The 14,650-nt window shown below is 36.7% G+C and overlaps 1 protein-coding gene across 2 annotated transcripts in view; it reads left to right on the forward strand.

Moving 5' to 3' along the window:
• Positions 1-2,132: 2,132 nt before the first annotated feature.
• dnmbp (dynamin binding protein) overlaps positions 2,133-14,650 on the forward strand; it is a 38,551-nt gene continuing 26,033 nt past the window's right edge. For both annotated transcript variants that reach the window (XM_087794088.1, XM_087794089.1), the window contains exons 1-3: positions 2,133-2,353; positions 12,313-12,467; positions 13,255-13,377. In XM_087794088.1, coding sequence (XP_087650214.1) covers positions 12,323-12,467; positions 13,255-13,377 — 268 coding nt within the window. In that variant the 5' untranslated portion in view covers positions 2,133-2,353; positions 12,313-12,322. The remainder of the gene's footprint in view (positions 2,354-12,312; positions 12,468-13,254; positions 13,378-14,650) is intronic.

Raw genomic sequence — 14,650 nt, forward strand, 5'->3', positions numbered from 1 at the left:
AAAAGGGGAACAGGGACCAGCTGGATGTGGGAAGAGTTACCTACTCCATGACCTGACCTTGGATCAGTGGTAGAAGACGGATGGCCGGATGGATGGATGGATGGTTTATGTTTATTAAGAGTTTCCCAAAAGATTACAACAGACAAGGACAGAGTACATGAACTAGTCTAAAGTAAGTAATAATGTTCCCGTAAAACCCTCACGGCCTAAAGATAACGGTTCAGTAGACGACATTATTTATACACGTCTAAGAGATTCTGTGCTCTGTTCATGATAAACACATGATCCTTGAGATAATGTGGCTTCACAAAACATTTATAGATGTTGGTCTGTCTGGGATTAATCGCTGTGAGGGAAGAGAATTCAACACTAATCTACTGAGTGAATGAACATCTGATAAAGTTATCATTTAAGCAAGGATGTTATTTGTAAACTTCAGTTCTGCTTCTAATGTGCTCAAACTAAGCGTGTTGACTTCTTAACTACACAAACCCGGGTATTGATTAAGGGTTTACCGATATTCAACAGCACTCTATCAATGTTTAAAAAAGATTTTTTGGGGTTTTGAAATCCCATTTTATGTTTTATCTTAGTTCCTTTATGGTTAATATTTCAATATAGTGTGTTAAATATTTTTAATTCACGGCATTTGTACATTTTTGTCTTTCAATAAAACTTCTGGCCGCAGTTATTATTTCCCTCACAGCTAGTTATGACTAAGGACGAGAGGATACTGTCGACTCCAGCAGCTTTTTTAATAATAACATAACTGTTATACTGTTCTGACACTGGGAGGAGCCAAAAACAATCTTCTCAAATGTAGGAATTTCTAAATTTTAAATAAAATAAATAAATGATAGGTCATATGATATGTCTATTGTGTCCAGGAAGGTTTTAAAAAAAGAACCACACAACAAAAGCTCTCTCTCATTTTTAAATTCAAATAGATGTATTTGACAACAAAGCAACGGAGGTTCCACATCAGTGTAGTGACACTATTGTGACACTAGAGGCGCTAGAAACAATCTTCTTAAACGGAGGTCATATCATTTTTAGAAACATTTGAGAATGGAAGAAGGATTTTTTGTTGAGCAGTAGTAAATAAATATTACCAAATCTGTATGTTAAAGAACACTTTTGGGGAAATGTAATTGAATATAAATACAGACAGTTACCATCATATGTATTGGAGTCAAGATACTCACTTGTGTTAAAGGCAGATACTCATAAACTGTACTTAAGTACCGTAACAAGGTGATTGTTATATGTAATATAAACTCTTCTATATATGTATATGTGTGGTATACTGCATTTTAAAGGTCAAATAACATGTATGATGGACAGATTTACGCATAAAACAAAACCTTACTACCTTAAACATTATCTTCATCTGCTTCTGATCCATGATTTATGGCAAAGGCCTTACAGTACGATGATGCTCTCCTCCCACAGAGTTGAGTGAGCAACCATTTGACCCACGGAGTTCCTCCTGAAAGAAAGTGTCCACTGAGGGACGAAGACAAAGCAGCCTTTTAAAACCGCGTCACTTCGTCTGGCGGCCTCCATGAATAATGCATGTGGACATGTGAGGGCCGTACAACATGTCACTGTGTGCGTGGACACCAGACCACCTCCTCTGACCAGCAGAGCGAGGAGGATGATCTTTCCTGCTCTTCCCATCTTTCATCACAGGTTTCCTGTCATTGTTCTGCACTAGAAATAGAGTTCTGCACACTCAGCGTAAACACATGTCAACAATATGACATTAAGACAAAAAGACATTAAAGGAGCTGACTTTGATGTCGAAATAAGTGTTTAAAGGGACCATTTATGTTGGGTTAAAAGGCGACATTCAACTGGTATTGGATCACAGGTACATTTAAAAAAAAAAATGGAACTTTAATTATAACTTTTTTTTAACAGGTAATTAAATTGCATATATATATTTTTTTTTTTACAACTTTTCTGAATAAATATAAAGTCTCGATTAATTAAATCGTGACTAAAATTCGTTTCAATTGATCTTTTTTTTTTTTTGTTGGGCTCCACGTGACACGACTTTTTTTCCTGGTATTTTCAGTCAGGCGGTTCCCGGGCCAGCCTGGAAAAAAGTGGGTGGTGTTGTGTGTCTGGAGGCAGAAAGGACCGTCAGAACCGCGCACAGAGCTGGAGCTGCTTTATAATGGGATGACAGCTGAGTGGACCGAGCCAGAACCGGCCACCATAACGTGTCAGCATCCAGCACCTGGTCCAGTCCACGTCACGCTGGAAACACGGAAGAGGACGAACAGCGATATATGAGCTCAACAAGTTGTTGCCTCACTGGATTTAACTGCTCCAGGGTTCACTGTAGGTGAGAAAAAACCGCTCGTTTACACCGTTTTAAGTTATATATCTTTTAATATACTGACACATATGTTCAAAACTTTATCATGACATCCCTAAAAATGAGGTATTATTCGGCCTGACTTTGTTAATCCGCTGAGAAATACACGTCTTTCAGTTTAAAAATGTAAACATTGGCTAGAAAAGTGGATTTATTTGTTCATTGCAGTTATATGTTTATTGTTTTCCATGTGTTTCATTCACATTGCTGTTGTTTCTTTAAGTGTCAGAGATGTATGGTCTGGATGTGGAAACAGTTGTAACACCTGAGTAACAAACATGTTGTTACATGTTATAGAAGATAACTTGACTTGACCTGGTGACTTTAGAAAGAAAACAGATACATTTTAAAAGGATCACAATCAGATACTTTCAATATCAGTGTTACGTGTTTTTTTTAAACTACCAGCACAAGTAATTCCTGTTTTACTACACTGCACTCTGATTGTTTTTTTTAAGTATCATTTATTTGGAATTTTTCATTGGTAAAACAATATACACTCCAGTATCTACTGTTTCTGAAATCATACTCAACTCCTATATATCAGGGGTCGAAATTAAATGAGTTGCCATGGAAATTGTTTTGGGTGCAACCAATAGCAAAAAAAACAACCTCATCATCATAAATCATTTTGGTTGAGCTCGGTGTCTACGCCAAGATGGGAAAACTTCTGGTGTCCTGATCGGTGTTTCCATTCAGATATGTAAGTGAATAACTGGCGCCAGTAAAGGTACCAAAAATGTCTCAAAGTGTGTTAACAGCTTCATTGCTGGGCTTAAAGTCAGTTTATCCATCCATCCATTTTCTGCTGCTTGGGGCAAGAGACTCTCTGAGCAGGTTTGACAAAGAACCATCCATGCTCACAGACTGCTAGGAATATTGTGTTGTACATACAAATTCTACTCAGAAAGACCACAATTCCAGGTGTTGCCTCAAACGGGAACCAAGTCAGAATGAGGTTGTAGGAATTATTGCTTTATCACTTAAATCGATTAAATAACATAACATTCCTTTTTTTAAAATTTTATTTAAACATCCAAATAAATGCTTATTACTGTTTTCCTTCTTGCTAGTTCTCCAGTGATATTAGATTATGATAGCTTGTTTTTATTTTAACCCTTGTGTTATCTCAGGGTCAAGGTGACCCAAAAGCCCAAAATGTGTTGGTAGTATCCTATTTGTAATACAAGGGTGTTTGGCCGTTTGTGATGGAATCATAATGCTTTTGTCCGATGAAGCTTCAACGATATAGTTGTTGTTGCAACTGTGAAAATATAAAAAATTCACCAAGCGGTCATACGAAATAAGAGCCTACTTGACAGTTGACACCAGAGGTGTCGAGGACAAGGGATCAAATAAAGTGCAAGCACCTGGGTCCAACTGCAAAGATAATGTTCTCTCACTGTTATTATCGCTGCACTTTAATAGAGCAACATCCGTTTTGTGTGTGAATGCAATTCTCATTAAGCATCAACAGAGATGCTGAACTCTCAAAGGGCTACTGGTGTGAGAGCTGCAGGTAGAATTAAAAGGTTAGAGACAGTTGAGCCTATGTCGGCTAACCTTTGGAATCAGATGTCATTTTACAATATGTATGGTATGCAGTGCTGTAGGTACCACACAATATAAAGATAACAATATTTCATTGGGGTGTATTGAGCTGAGCCATGTTTTGGTTCTTGGGTCCATCTAGTCAATCTCTGGGTGACTGTGTGTTGTCAGGGAGCTGTTTACAACATAGAAGAATTGGCTGGTCAATGCATATAAATGTATATAACGGTTTAAATAAAACCACATATTCAGACATAATACATCTCATACTGTAAGTTCGCTGAACATTGAGGGCTCTTCCCCACAACATACTTTTACATAGAGCATTTCACTTTTTTAAAGTAAAAACGAATTGTTTATTTACAATAATAATAGTTTTTACAATGTATTTTCAGACCTGATCAAAAAGCCTGAGTAAATGGTGGTCAACGATGTGACAGTTGACAGATGTGCTCTTCTCACAGGCTCCCCTAACAGGAGCCTGTGAGAAGAGCATGCAAACATGCCGTCAGGCTCTGATTTCTGTGACTGTTGACTTTGTTTAATAAATCGAAATCACGGAAAACATCAGGTCCAAATCCATACTACTGTCGATAAATGAAATCAGCCATTTCTTGCTTTAAAAAGACATGCTGAATGGTCACTATGCTATTATACACTTGTCAAATTAATGAACATATTAAAATGTAGGGGGAATCTCTAATTTACTAATTTACTCTGCATATTCTCATAACATGGTTGCTGGTGCAGATGTTTGTGTTGAAACAATTCAAAGAAGAAGAGTTTATAGAATAAACCAGTTAGAAATATCCAACTGAGATGTTTAGTATTCTATGTCATGTTTTAACAGAAAATGAACATCTATTTATCCAAAACATCTGTCTAAAGAAGCTTCAAGAATTTTGTCGCTAAACCGTGAAGTCAAAAAAGAAAACCCTTGGTAAGAATTTAGTTTAGAATATTTCCCTATTCGGCGACACACCCAAGTGGCAGCGAGTTTAAACAGACATTTCAAAGCTCTTCCAGGCAAACATTTTCCTCCAATCTCATCCATACTTGACTCATGTTGATCATGTTCCTGCAGGCATGTCTCGATTCCAGGAGCGCCCAGTTATATAACCACTCATATGCTAACCATTAAGCCCCGGCCATGACTTTAGGGTGCGGCATATCCTTGGACACCTCTTGGGTCCTTGCAAGGGGAGAAGCTCTCAGCAGCCCAAACACTTTCTTCGCTTCCATGACAACCAAGTTGCGCTCCTTCTGACATGTGAGCTCCCTCCTGAATGTTTATACAGTCGAGAAGATCCACCCAGTTTATGTGTATGTGTGAGATCCTGAATCTGCTCACAGAGTAAAATCTGTAGCTGCAGGGATCTAAAAACATGCAAAGAATTCCTTCCTTCAGCCAATGGATTTCAGCATGAGACATCAGTCAGAGCAAATTATTGCCAGTCTTCGCTTCAACTCGGTCCGCTGTCACCGACTGAATTATTGACAGCTTTACGTTATATTCCGACTTCTATCAAAACAGATCAAATGTTACATTAGACCACTTAAACACCCCAGATTATGACAGCATGACCGCATGTTGTCTGTCTTGATAGGAATTTTGCAACAGCCTTTACCATAACAAGACTATGTCACATGATAGTTGATTTATTACCTCCGCCAAGCAGGTTATGTCTGTTTACCTGCTGGCAAAATGACCAAAATAAATACATGGATTTCAATACAATTTTAATTAAATGTTGCCAATGGGACAAGGAACATATAATTACATTTTAGTGGTGTTGTGAAAAAAACATCTGGATCCATGAGGCCTTTGAAGATTCTACGCTTTCAAATTTTTCAATTAATATTGAAAAAAATAGGTTGGTAAAAAAGACTTGGCAGATGATATTTGATTGTTTGCTGTGTTTCTTTTGAACTTCTCATTGGAACTATGCATGAGCAACAGAGCGTAGAAGCCACACAAGTAACAGATGAAACCTTGAAAGCATTTGTGAATCCATTTCAAACGACAAAACAACACTGAGCTCCAATAATGTTTGCCCCTTTTTTAACCAATATTGCAATTTCTTTTTAATTTCACACGTGGAATTTTTGATTTAACCAGAACAAAACCCCATAGAGCTTTTTTTCAAATTGTACATCTTATTATGATCCTTTATTTATAGTTACCCTGTTGAACTTTCCATCCAATGTTTTTTTTTGTTGGCTTAAAATTGTGCAACTTTATTTTTGGTTGAGCAATCAAAAAAGATTCTGTTTGAAGTGAGTATTGTTTGATCTTATTTTACATTTGGACGTCTGGAACATACAAATGCAGCTCTGCTTTAGAAGTGGGAATGGGGAAGTTTTGTTGACTCACAAGGGAACCTGTCAGGGAAATGTTCATTGTCTCTATTTTGTTGTTATATAATTGAATAAATGTATTTACTGCTGTGAGAGCTCATGAGTTTCCTTCATCAGTTAAAATGTGGCCGACAATAGTCCAAATATAAAGTAACAGCTCATCATTTATCATGGGACTAAAGTGTTAACTGGCAGATTACACAAATTCTGATGTTCACTATATTCACTTATATCCAATTGAACATCACCATAAAGTCAAATAATCTATATAAAGTTCAAGCTTTTTTCATGTTTTTAAGGGACATTTATGCTCTGTTCTTCCTCTTCTTCGACGTTCCCCATTTAAAATGTTCGCTAAAGTGATATATAGGAGGACTTCTGCTTTGACAGAGAGCGAAGGGGCTTTTCACATCGCCAAGGTTCTGGAAATGGTGCCGTTCTGGATTCTAAGAAAATAGAAGAGTCCTTAAGAGTTCTGTGAAACTTAAGTTGGAGGTTGCTATAAATTGCATTTAGGTGGAAGTAAAAGTACTTACTCTAATTCCGCTTTGTGACTCTGGTCTAGCAAAGCACTCTACAAATATTACTTACTTACTTATATTTTCAAAATGGATTACGAAAGGCCTACAACAACTTCCAGACTGGCAAGCTTGAGTCATCTTTTGTGGGTTCCAGCCGTTACCAACCTTTCAGGTTCTGGACCAGTTTTTCCTTTCAGTCTGAACACATCGGTCGTTTCTAAATTCCATCCTCGAACTGGAAAGCCTTCTGTAGGGACCCGCGTTGACTTGTCCAGCTATTTTCTTTAATCCTTCTAAAACAAGAACGGAACAAATTACTTCAACTGTCATAGCATATTTGTTTAAAAATGTATTTTAAAAATGTCTAGTGAGGTCACTTGTTGGGCAAAGAAATCAATGGGAGGAATTTTCTTTACTTGGATGGCAGAAAACAAACAGAACTAACTATACAAATGAGATAAATTAAACTTTTACTCTTGATGTTGATTTTATTAAGGATGAAAATAAAGTATTTCTTCCTGGGTAACAGACATTTTCAAGCTACATTTGGACGAGGAAATTACTATCATAGCATCAAAATGACAAATAAATATGGGGAACCAGATGGTCTCCCAAATGAATTATACAAAAATAATAAAGAAATATATTAGTTTCTATTCTCCATTTAACATGTGTATATAGCAGAAAAATAGATGATAAGCAAGAGGCAAACTAACAGTATGTGTGGTGCAAATATAAAGATAATTTGTAAGATATGTGCAAAAACGGATCAGAATGGCTTCATTTGGTGTAGACGGTGATTCCTGAAGTATTTCTTATAATCATAGTTTTGAGTGGAAAGGCGCAGTAGACACTCCCTGACCTCTACTTTCCACAGTCGAGCCTCTGACTGAGCACTTGTGATCAAAATACATCAGTTTTCTAATTTTCTTGCTTTGCAACCGAGTCCATTCGGACCAGAGTAGAACTTTGGTTCACATTTAAAGCTTAAATAAATGAAAATACTATCTTCTACCATCATATTTGGGGACACAATAGTCAGTGTTGATATATGACATCACGGACCAGATGGTTGTTGTGCAGAAGGATGAATGAGCAAGACGACCACAGAAGACCCACAAATAACCCTTTTCTAGTTAATTGTCCCCCTTTAACTGGAGCGTGATGTTGCAATCCTCGTGTTATCAAAAGAGAACGTGAAAATCTGTGGTGCAGCACTTCCACTTCTGGTGTGGGGAGCGTGGCACCCTATGACGTCCCCCGGTGGTTCCACTTTCAGTGGAATCCATTGGTTACTGTCACTCCCTGCTGAAAAAACAAACAAGTAACCATATGAAAATATGTTAACAAACATTAATATATCAAATACTATACCTGTGAATGCAGACAATGGTACCCTGTTCAGTTCAGTGATCATTTTCTAAGTCCTTGTCCTTCGACTGTACATCTGGTTTTCCTTTATTGTTCTGTTAGGAATTTAAAACATCTCTCTGTTCTTGACGCAGTTTCCTCAGATCACTTCGGTTTCCTACCAGAGTAGCAAAACAAAGGTTGAGTGATGACTGTACAGGACGTTATCTGCACTTGTGGGTGAAGAAAGTTGGGAGGGGGAAGGAAGCGAGTTTAGGACCATGGGATTTTGTTCGAATACTATATGTTGAGTCCAAATGTGTAGTAGACTTATCGTCCGGTATATTGACATTCCTGCATAACAACAATTGTTAGTCACCTTATTACCTTTTATTACATGTTTTACATTTCTTTCCAGGCGGTTCGATAAGTCGATTTTATCAATTTATTTGACAATTTAAATGATCTGAAAATCTTGGGCACTACATAGAAGACTTCCTGGTTTATTGAATCTCAGTTTGTGCTTTGACTTTTTGATGGTACAGAGCACAACACGACATTTGTGTTGTGTTTCATTGCCTTCTCTGGTCCTCAGAAAGTAAATCCCCTTCATTCCTGGTATAAAAAAAAATAATCTTGAATCCACAGACCTTGAAAGTAGACCTCTATGTTTCGGCTGATGCTTGTGCTGTGTTGTGTCTGGGAAATGATTTCTTATTGGAACTCCTGTGTTGTTCTCAGTATTATCTTGATCTTTAAAGTATGTACTTTTTTGAGTATTGTTTTGATTGTTTAAGGGCTTTGTGACCCTGGTCTCGAAAAGCGCTATATAAATAAATATTACTTACTTACTTACTTACTTACAGTCTACCTAAAGGTTTTGTGGTGACTTTGTACATCCCTATGACTGTATTCTACTATTTTCTGATATCAGGATAATGCAGCAAGTCATCTTAAATGAGCTCAGACTACTGTATGTCACAATGAATTAAGGCTTTCCTCGAGGCGAAAGGTTCGGTTTAGATAAGCTACATTTCAAAATGTACTCTTCCAGATGTTAAAAGCCCTATCTTAGTTAAAAAATGACATTCTGGTTTCGCTAGTGTTGTAATAGTGAGTCTGCAATGTTGTGAATTATCAGACTTCTAAAAAAGATATACATTAAAAGTCGTTGCCTTATTTGAGTTGATGTGTTGAATTTTAAGAATTCAACTGTACACACTTGGCAAAGTCTACTGTCACATAGTGGGAGACCACAAAATTTGTGTTGACATCTGTCACACACAGCCACTTCATTCTCCGTGTCCCGGTCCTGACGTGCCATATGCTGAAAGACTAGCTGTTCTCTAAATGAGGGTGTCAGGTGTCTCGTTGGTCTGACGGTTCCAGAACAGGCGACCGTCCACCTGTTGTGCTTTCGTTCTTTGTCGCCTAAAACCTGGACTCAGCAGTTTAGAGCGTCAGCCAGGAAAAACAATCGGGGTCCAAAGACATTATCTGTCATCCAGCCCACTCCAGAGGCTTCCACCCGAGTGTCGGCTGTCTAGCCACTGTCATGGTAGTTTCAAACCCCCTTTCTGTCGCCTTTACAATGTCGTATTGTAGCTTTATCTCCAGATCACATTCAATCATTTGAAACACTTCAGATTACAAAATGAATGCATTTGGTTGGATTTGTTTCTTTTTCATTGTACTGGTTGCAACAACAATAGTGAGGAGCACCATGTTTTTTTTATTTATTCTATTGATTTTACGTAAACTAATTAAAAATATTGAGATCAGTTTGTGACATTTTTGTTGGTCATCTCTGTCACGGAACTCTGCAGAGACAGAGACAATTTATGCATTGGTTTTTTAATGCAAAATAAATGAAAATAACTTTGAATGAAGAGTGTTTTAATCGAGTAAATACATTACATTACATACATTTTACCATTTTTTTTATGTTTATTGACTGTGATAAAAGCATAACAAGAGGAATAACTCTCTCCTAAAACTCACTGTACTTACTGTCAAATTGAATTAGTAGTATACCAGTAGTATAATCAACATATCATACCAAAACAATAGTTGTTATAGTTCTTGGATGAATTAATTATAAATACATTTATTTATCTACAACAGTAAATCTGAATTCTTAGAAAAAAGAAAATAGAGAATAATTTACATACTAAACCTAAATATAATGTACAAGTATTTATAAAAAAAAGAACAACAACATATATATATATATATATATATATATATATATATATATATATATATATATATATATATATATATATACTGTATATATATATATAAATTATTTATATATAATAAAGTAAACCGCGTCATAACTTTTCTCAAAGAGATGGTTGCAGTTTTATATTCTTTAATCCTTTGCTTGGATATTGTTGCATTTTTCTTTTACATTATCATTAAAGCTATTTTTATAATAGTTATTTATGTGAGCTGACATTCCTTCATTTCCTCATGATGTATACAACCTGATAAAACATGATTTCATTTTAATGTCTATATATATATATATATATATATATATATATATAAAGCAGTATTGGCAAAAACCTCTTGGTTCGATACACATCACGATACTTCTGTCAAGATATGATAGTATCACAATATCATGATACATTCTATTGTTAAAATAAACTTTAATCGTAGACATTACATTTCTCCAATTATGGTTTTCTGTTTCCTGCTTTACTTTGAAACAAAACTCTTTCCAAATGGCTTATTTAAATTGTGGGAGTGTTTTTTTGAGAGTTTAAATATCAATTTCATAGCAGATGTCAAAGTGTCGCAATAGATCTATATCTTGTCACACCTTTTTATCATCTTTTTTTGAAAAACCACATCAAACACCTCTTACATCCCCATGAGGATGCAAAAACACCGGTAGTCAGATTACAAGGAAATTGCATAGATCATAGTCATGCGTGTGTTTTTGTGTGCATGTTTATGTTCATGCTTTTTTACTAGAGAAACCTTTGCATCGCATTCTCAACTGAGAAAAACTGTCTTCTCGTTTAGACTATTGTAACAGTTTATTTTCGTGTCTAAAAAGAAGGAGCTGTCTTGCCTGCAGTTAATACAAAACTCTGCAGCAAGAATTCTGACCTGCTCTAGTAGAAGAACTCACATTTCCCCGAACCTTAAATCTCTTCACTGGCTGCCGGTTTCTTTCAGGATCAATTTTAAAATTATGGCTCTTACTATGGCTGATCTGATCCAGCCTTACACCCCAGCTGAGGCTCTGAGGTCTGTGGATCCGAATCTACTGATGGTTCCTGAACACGCTTCCAGACCAGAGGAGAGAAATCCGTCTAGGCTGTTGCTCCTAAGCTTTTGAACGATCTTCATCTCCCTCTGCACTTGATGGAGTCTACTTCAGGAAACATCATTCTTAGAAGACTTTTTGTCTTATGTGTCTTGGCCTTTTAAAGTATATATTTTAACTGTTTATTGTTAAGTTGTTGAGTGTTAAAGCGCTTGTGACCCTGGTCTAGAAAGGCGCTTTACAAAAAACCTTTACTTTACCCACTTACTATACCTTTCTTTAAACTTTTTTCTCCACCTCCAAATATTGTTTTTTTGAAAGAATAAAAATAAATGATTGCAAAAAATCAAGTGTGATATAATTCTGTGTGACATATTAATGTGTATAATTAAGATCCTACAGTTGCTGTTCAGCCCTCATGTCAGCTGTGCTCAGTGGGTGCTTGTGTGCGTCTGTGTGTTTAGCTGTTGGCTTTCACGATCATTTTGTTGGTGCTTTTTTCCTTAAACTCTGACGCACATCCCATCAAATCACTGAGGTTGAATTTTTAATTTTCAGTAGAAATACTGTAGAAGACATCTCAGCACTTTCTCATAAATCTATGAAAACAAGACACACCCTTCACCGATTCAAGATTACGAAAGGACCTTTGCACGTTTAAATACTACTGTACACGACTTAATGGTAAACATGGATTCAAGCTGAAAGCTATACCTTTAACCTGCTCATGTTTGTTGTATATTTTCCTCCTGTGTTTTGACTCTGCTTGAGTTTTTATTAAATATATTTCTTCTTTTTTCCCCACTTTTTCTACAAACCTGAAATGTATGCTCGGTGGTAATGATTCATATTGTTCTGTGTAGATTATGAGTGATGGAAGCAGGATCGGTGGTCCGTGCCGTCTTTGAGTTCCTCCCGAGTGTCTCAGAGGAGCTTCCTCTCTTCGCCGGTGATGTCATCGAAGTCCTCAGTGTGGTGGACGATTTCTGGCTGCTTGGGAGCAAAGATGGGGTCACAGGTGAGATGTGTCACATACAGAAGAGATTAATAATGATGATATTAATGATTTATTAAGTTTAACAATATTATTAGTTTTAGGGAACTTTTCTCTTATTGAGCCATGTCATTTCTAACGTATGCCCCTATTATTATTATCCAAGTGTGTAATATAATGGGAAGAACGTCAACCTCGTAAAACAAAAAAATCTCTCAAAATGCACATTTGAAAAATAATAAAATGTTTTTTTAATGACATTTCTGACACAAATTCACACATTTCAATGTTAAAATGATAAGCATACATTTTGCCAAGTGATGATACATTATTTTCATGTTTGCTTGTTACACTATTCACAGATCGGCTTATGGATCACTAGGAGTGTTACAATAGTGAGATAAATGTAGAAATAAAAAGGTAATACATTAAGCAAAGAATACATTTAAAGGTTAAACAAGCACGGTATTTGGAAATGGAAAAATAAAAATAAATGGAAAAACATGTATAAATAAATAAAATATAGCTATTTATGTCTACTTAAATTTCCAAATGATGTCACTCCTAGTATTCCATACTTGTGTATTGAGCTTATGTACAGTGATTTAAAACAAAAAGAGTTTCTATGATTATTTCTAAAATAGATGCACATTGGCTTTTGTAAGTCTATAAGAGCAAGCTGAGAGAAGCTATAGTAGTAAAATTAACTTCATGGTACATACAGGAAGTCCCAGAAATGCTTCCTTCCTCTTTTTCCACTTGCTCATATTCAAAACTGACTGGTCTTTCCCCCTCCATCTGCTGTCCTCAGGTCAGTTTCCCAGCACGTTTGTGGAGGAGCTCAGCATCCCAAGCTCAAAGCCTGGAGACACGCTCTACGTGTGCATCAGTGACTTCAGCGCCACAGAGCCTGGGAGTCTGTCACTGAGCCGAGGTATATACACAGGAAAAAATGTTGTGTATCACTATTAACCCATGACTGAAAGACTTCTAATGGTTGATGTTCTCTCACCTAATGCAGCTTGTTGATGTCAATAGATTGAGGTAAATATCAATGACCAGTGTGGATTGATGCGCTTTACTTGATCTATTTCCTGCTGGTGAATATATCATTCAGTGGGAAATTTCACTTTAAACACATCAATCTTTTCTTATTGTCTTAACACTATTCTAAAAATGAACCAAGTCAAAACAAGCATTTTGACATGTTCCAACATTCTCCACTAGATGTCACAAGTGTGTTTTGTTTTCTCATACTTTCCAAACTCCCACCGTGACGTGTTTTGAACTTTGTACTCTGGCAAAAGAAAAATTTGCCTGTGACATCAGTACTTCCTGAAAAGGTATAAAAACTGCTGAAAAATATTTTTTATAGGAAAAGATTTAAGTCTATATTTGAGTTTGGCGTTCTTTGCTTTTTTTGGCACCGTTTCAGTTTCACTCTGGGAGACAATGGGAGTTGCGGCGAGTTTTCTATGGAATGTGACCCCTGTAGCTTTTGACCGACCAGTAAACATTCCCTTTATCCCTCGTACTGTTCCACCTTCCAGGCTCTGGTTTATGGTCACTGTGCTGAAACATAAATAAGCACACCCTGCACAGGACTCTGCTGTACACTATATTTTTTTCCTTAGTGTTAAACCAATTAAATGTCAGACCTTTAGCTAAAAAAAAAAGTCAGATTTACCTTTATGTAGGAAATGGCAAAAATCTAAATTGGGTCTGTGCATATCCCAAGTTTTTATCGTAGAAATGATTAACAAAGACTTGTTATCCAGTCCCAGATGTTATTATTAAGTACTAACTAAAACTGAAGCCATTATTATTTTTGAAAACTAATAACTAGGCTTATAAAACGTAAGTGCTGTAGAATTTGATGATGCATGTTTCACACATAAACAACCCTCATTTCCTCAAACTGTTGCCCCTCCACATTAAGAGTTGCCAGTCAAGGGCGCCTGGGCACCGTTATAGGGCGACTCCCCGTTTTCATGGCATGCGCCTGGGCAGACCCACTGTTGACATTGAAAAGCTTTAGTACACCAAGTAGAGCTGGAGGAGGATAGAAGAAGGTCTGGGCTGTCTGTTGTTTCTCAGGAGATGGGGGAGTGCGGTTCACATCACCAACGGGGTCTCTGTCTTTGCTCACATCCACCTTGCTACTCTTGACATCATTGTTTAGTATAAAGTAGGACTTTCTTCACCTC

Source organism: Callionymus lyra, chromosome 6, assembly GCF_982586985.1.
Source record: "Callionymus lyra chromosome 6, fCalLyr1.hap1.1, whole genome shotgun sequence".
Taxonomy (NCBI): Eukaryota; Metazoa; Chordata; class Actinopteri; order Syngnathiformes; family Callionymidae; genus Callionymus; species Callionymus lyra.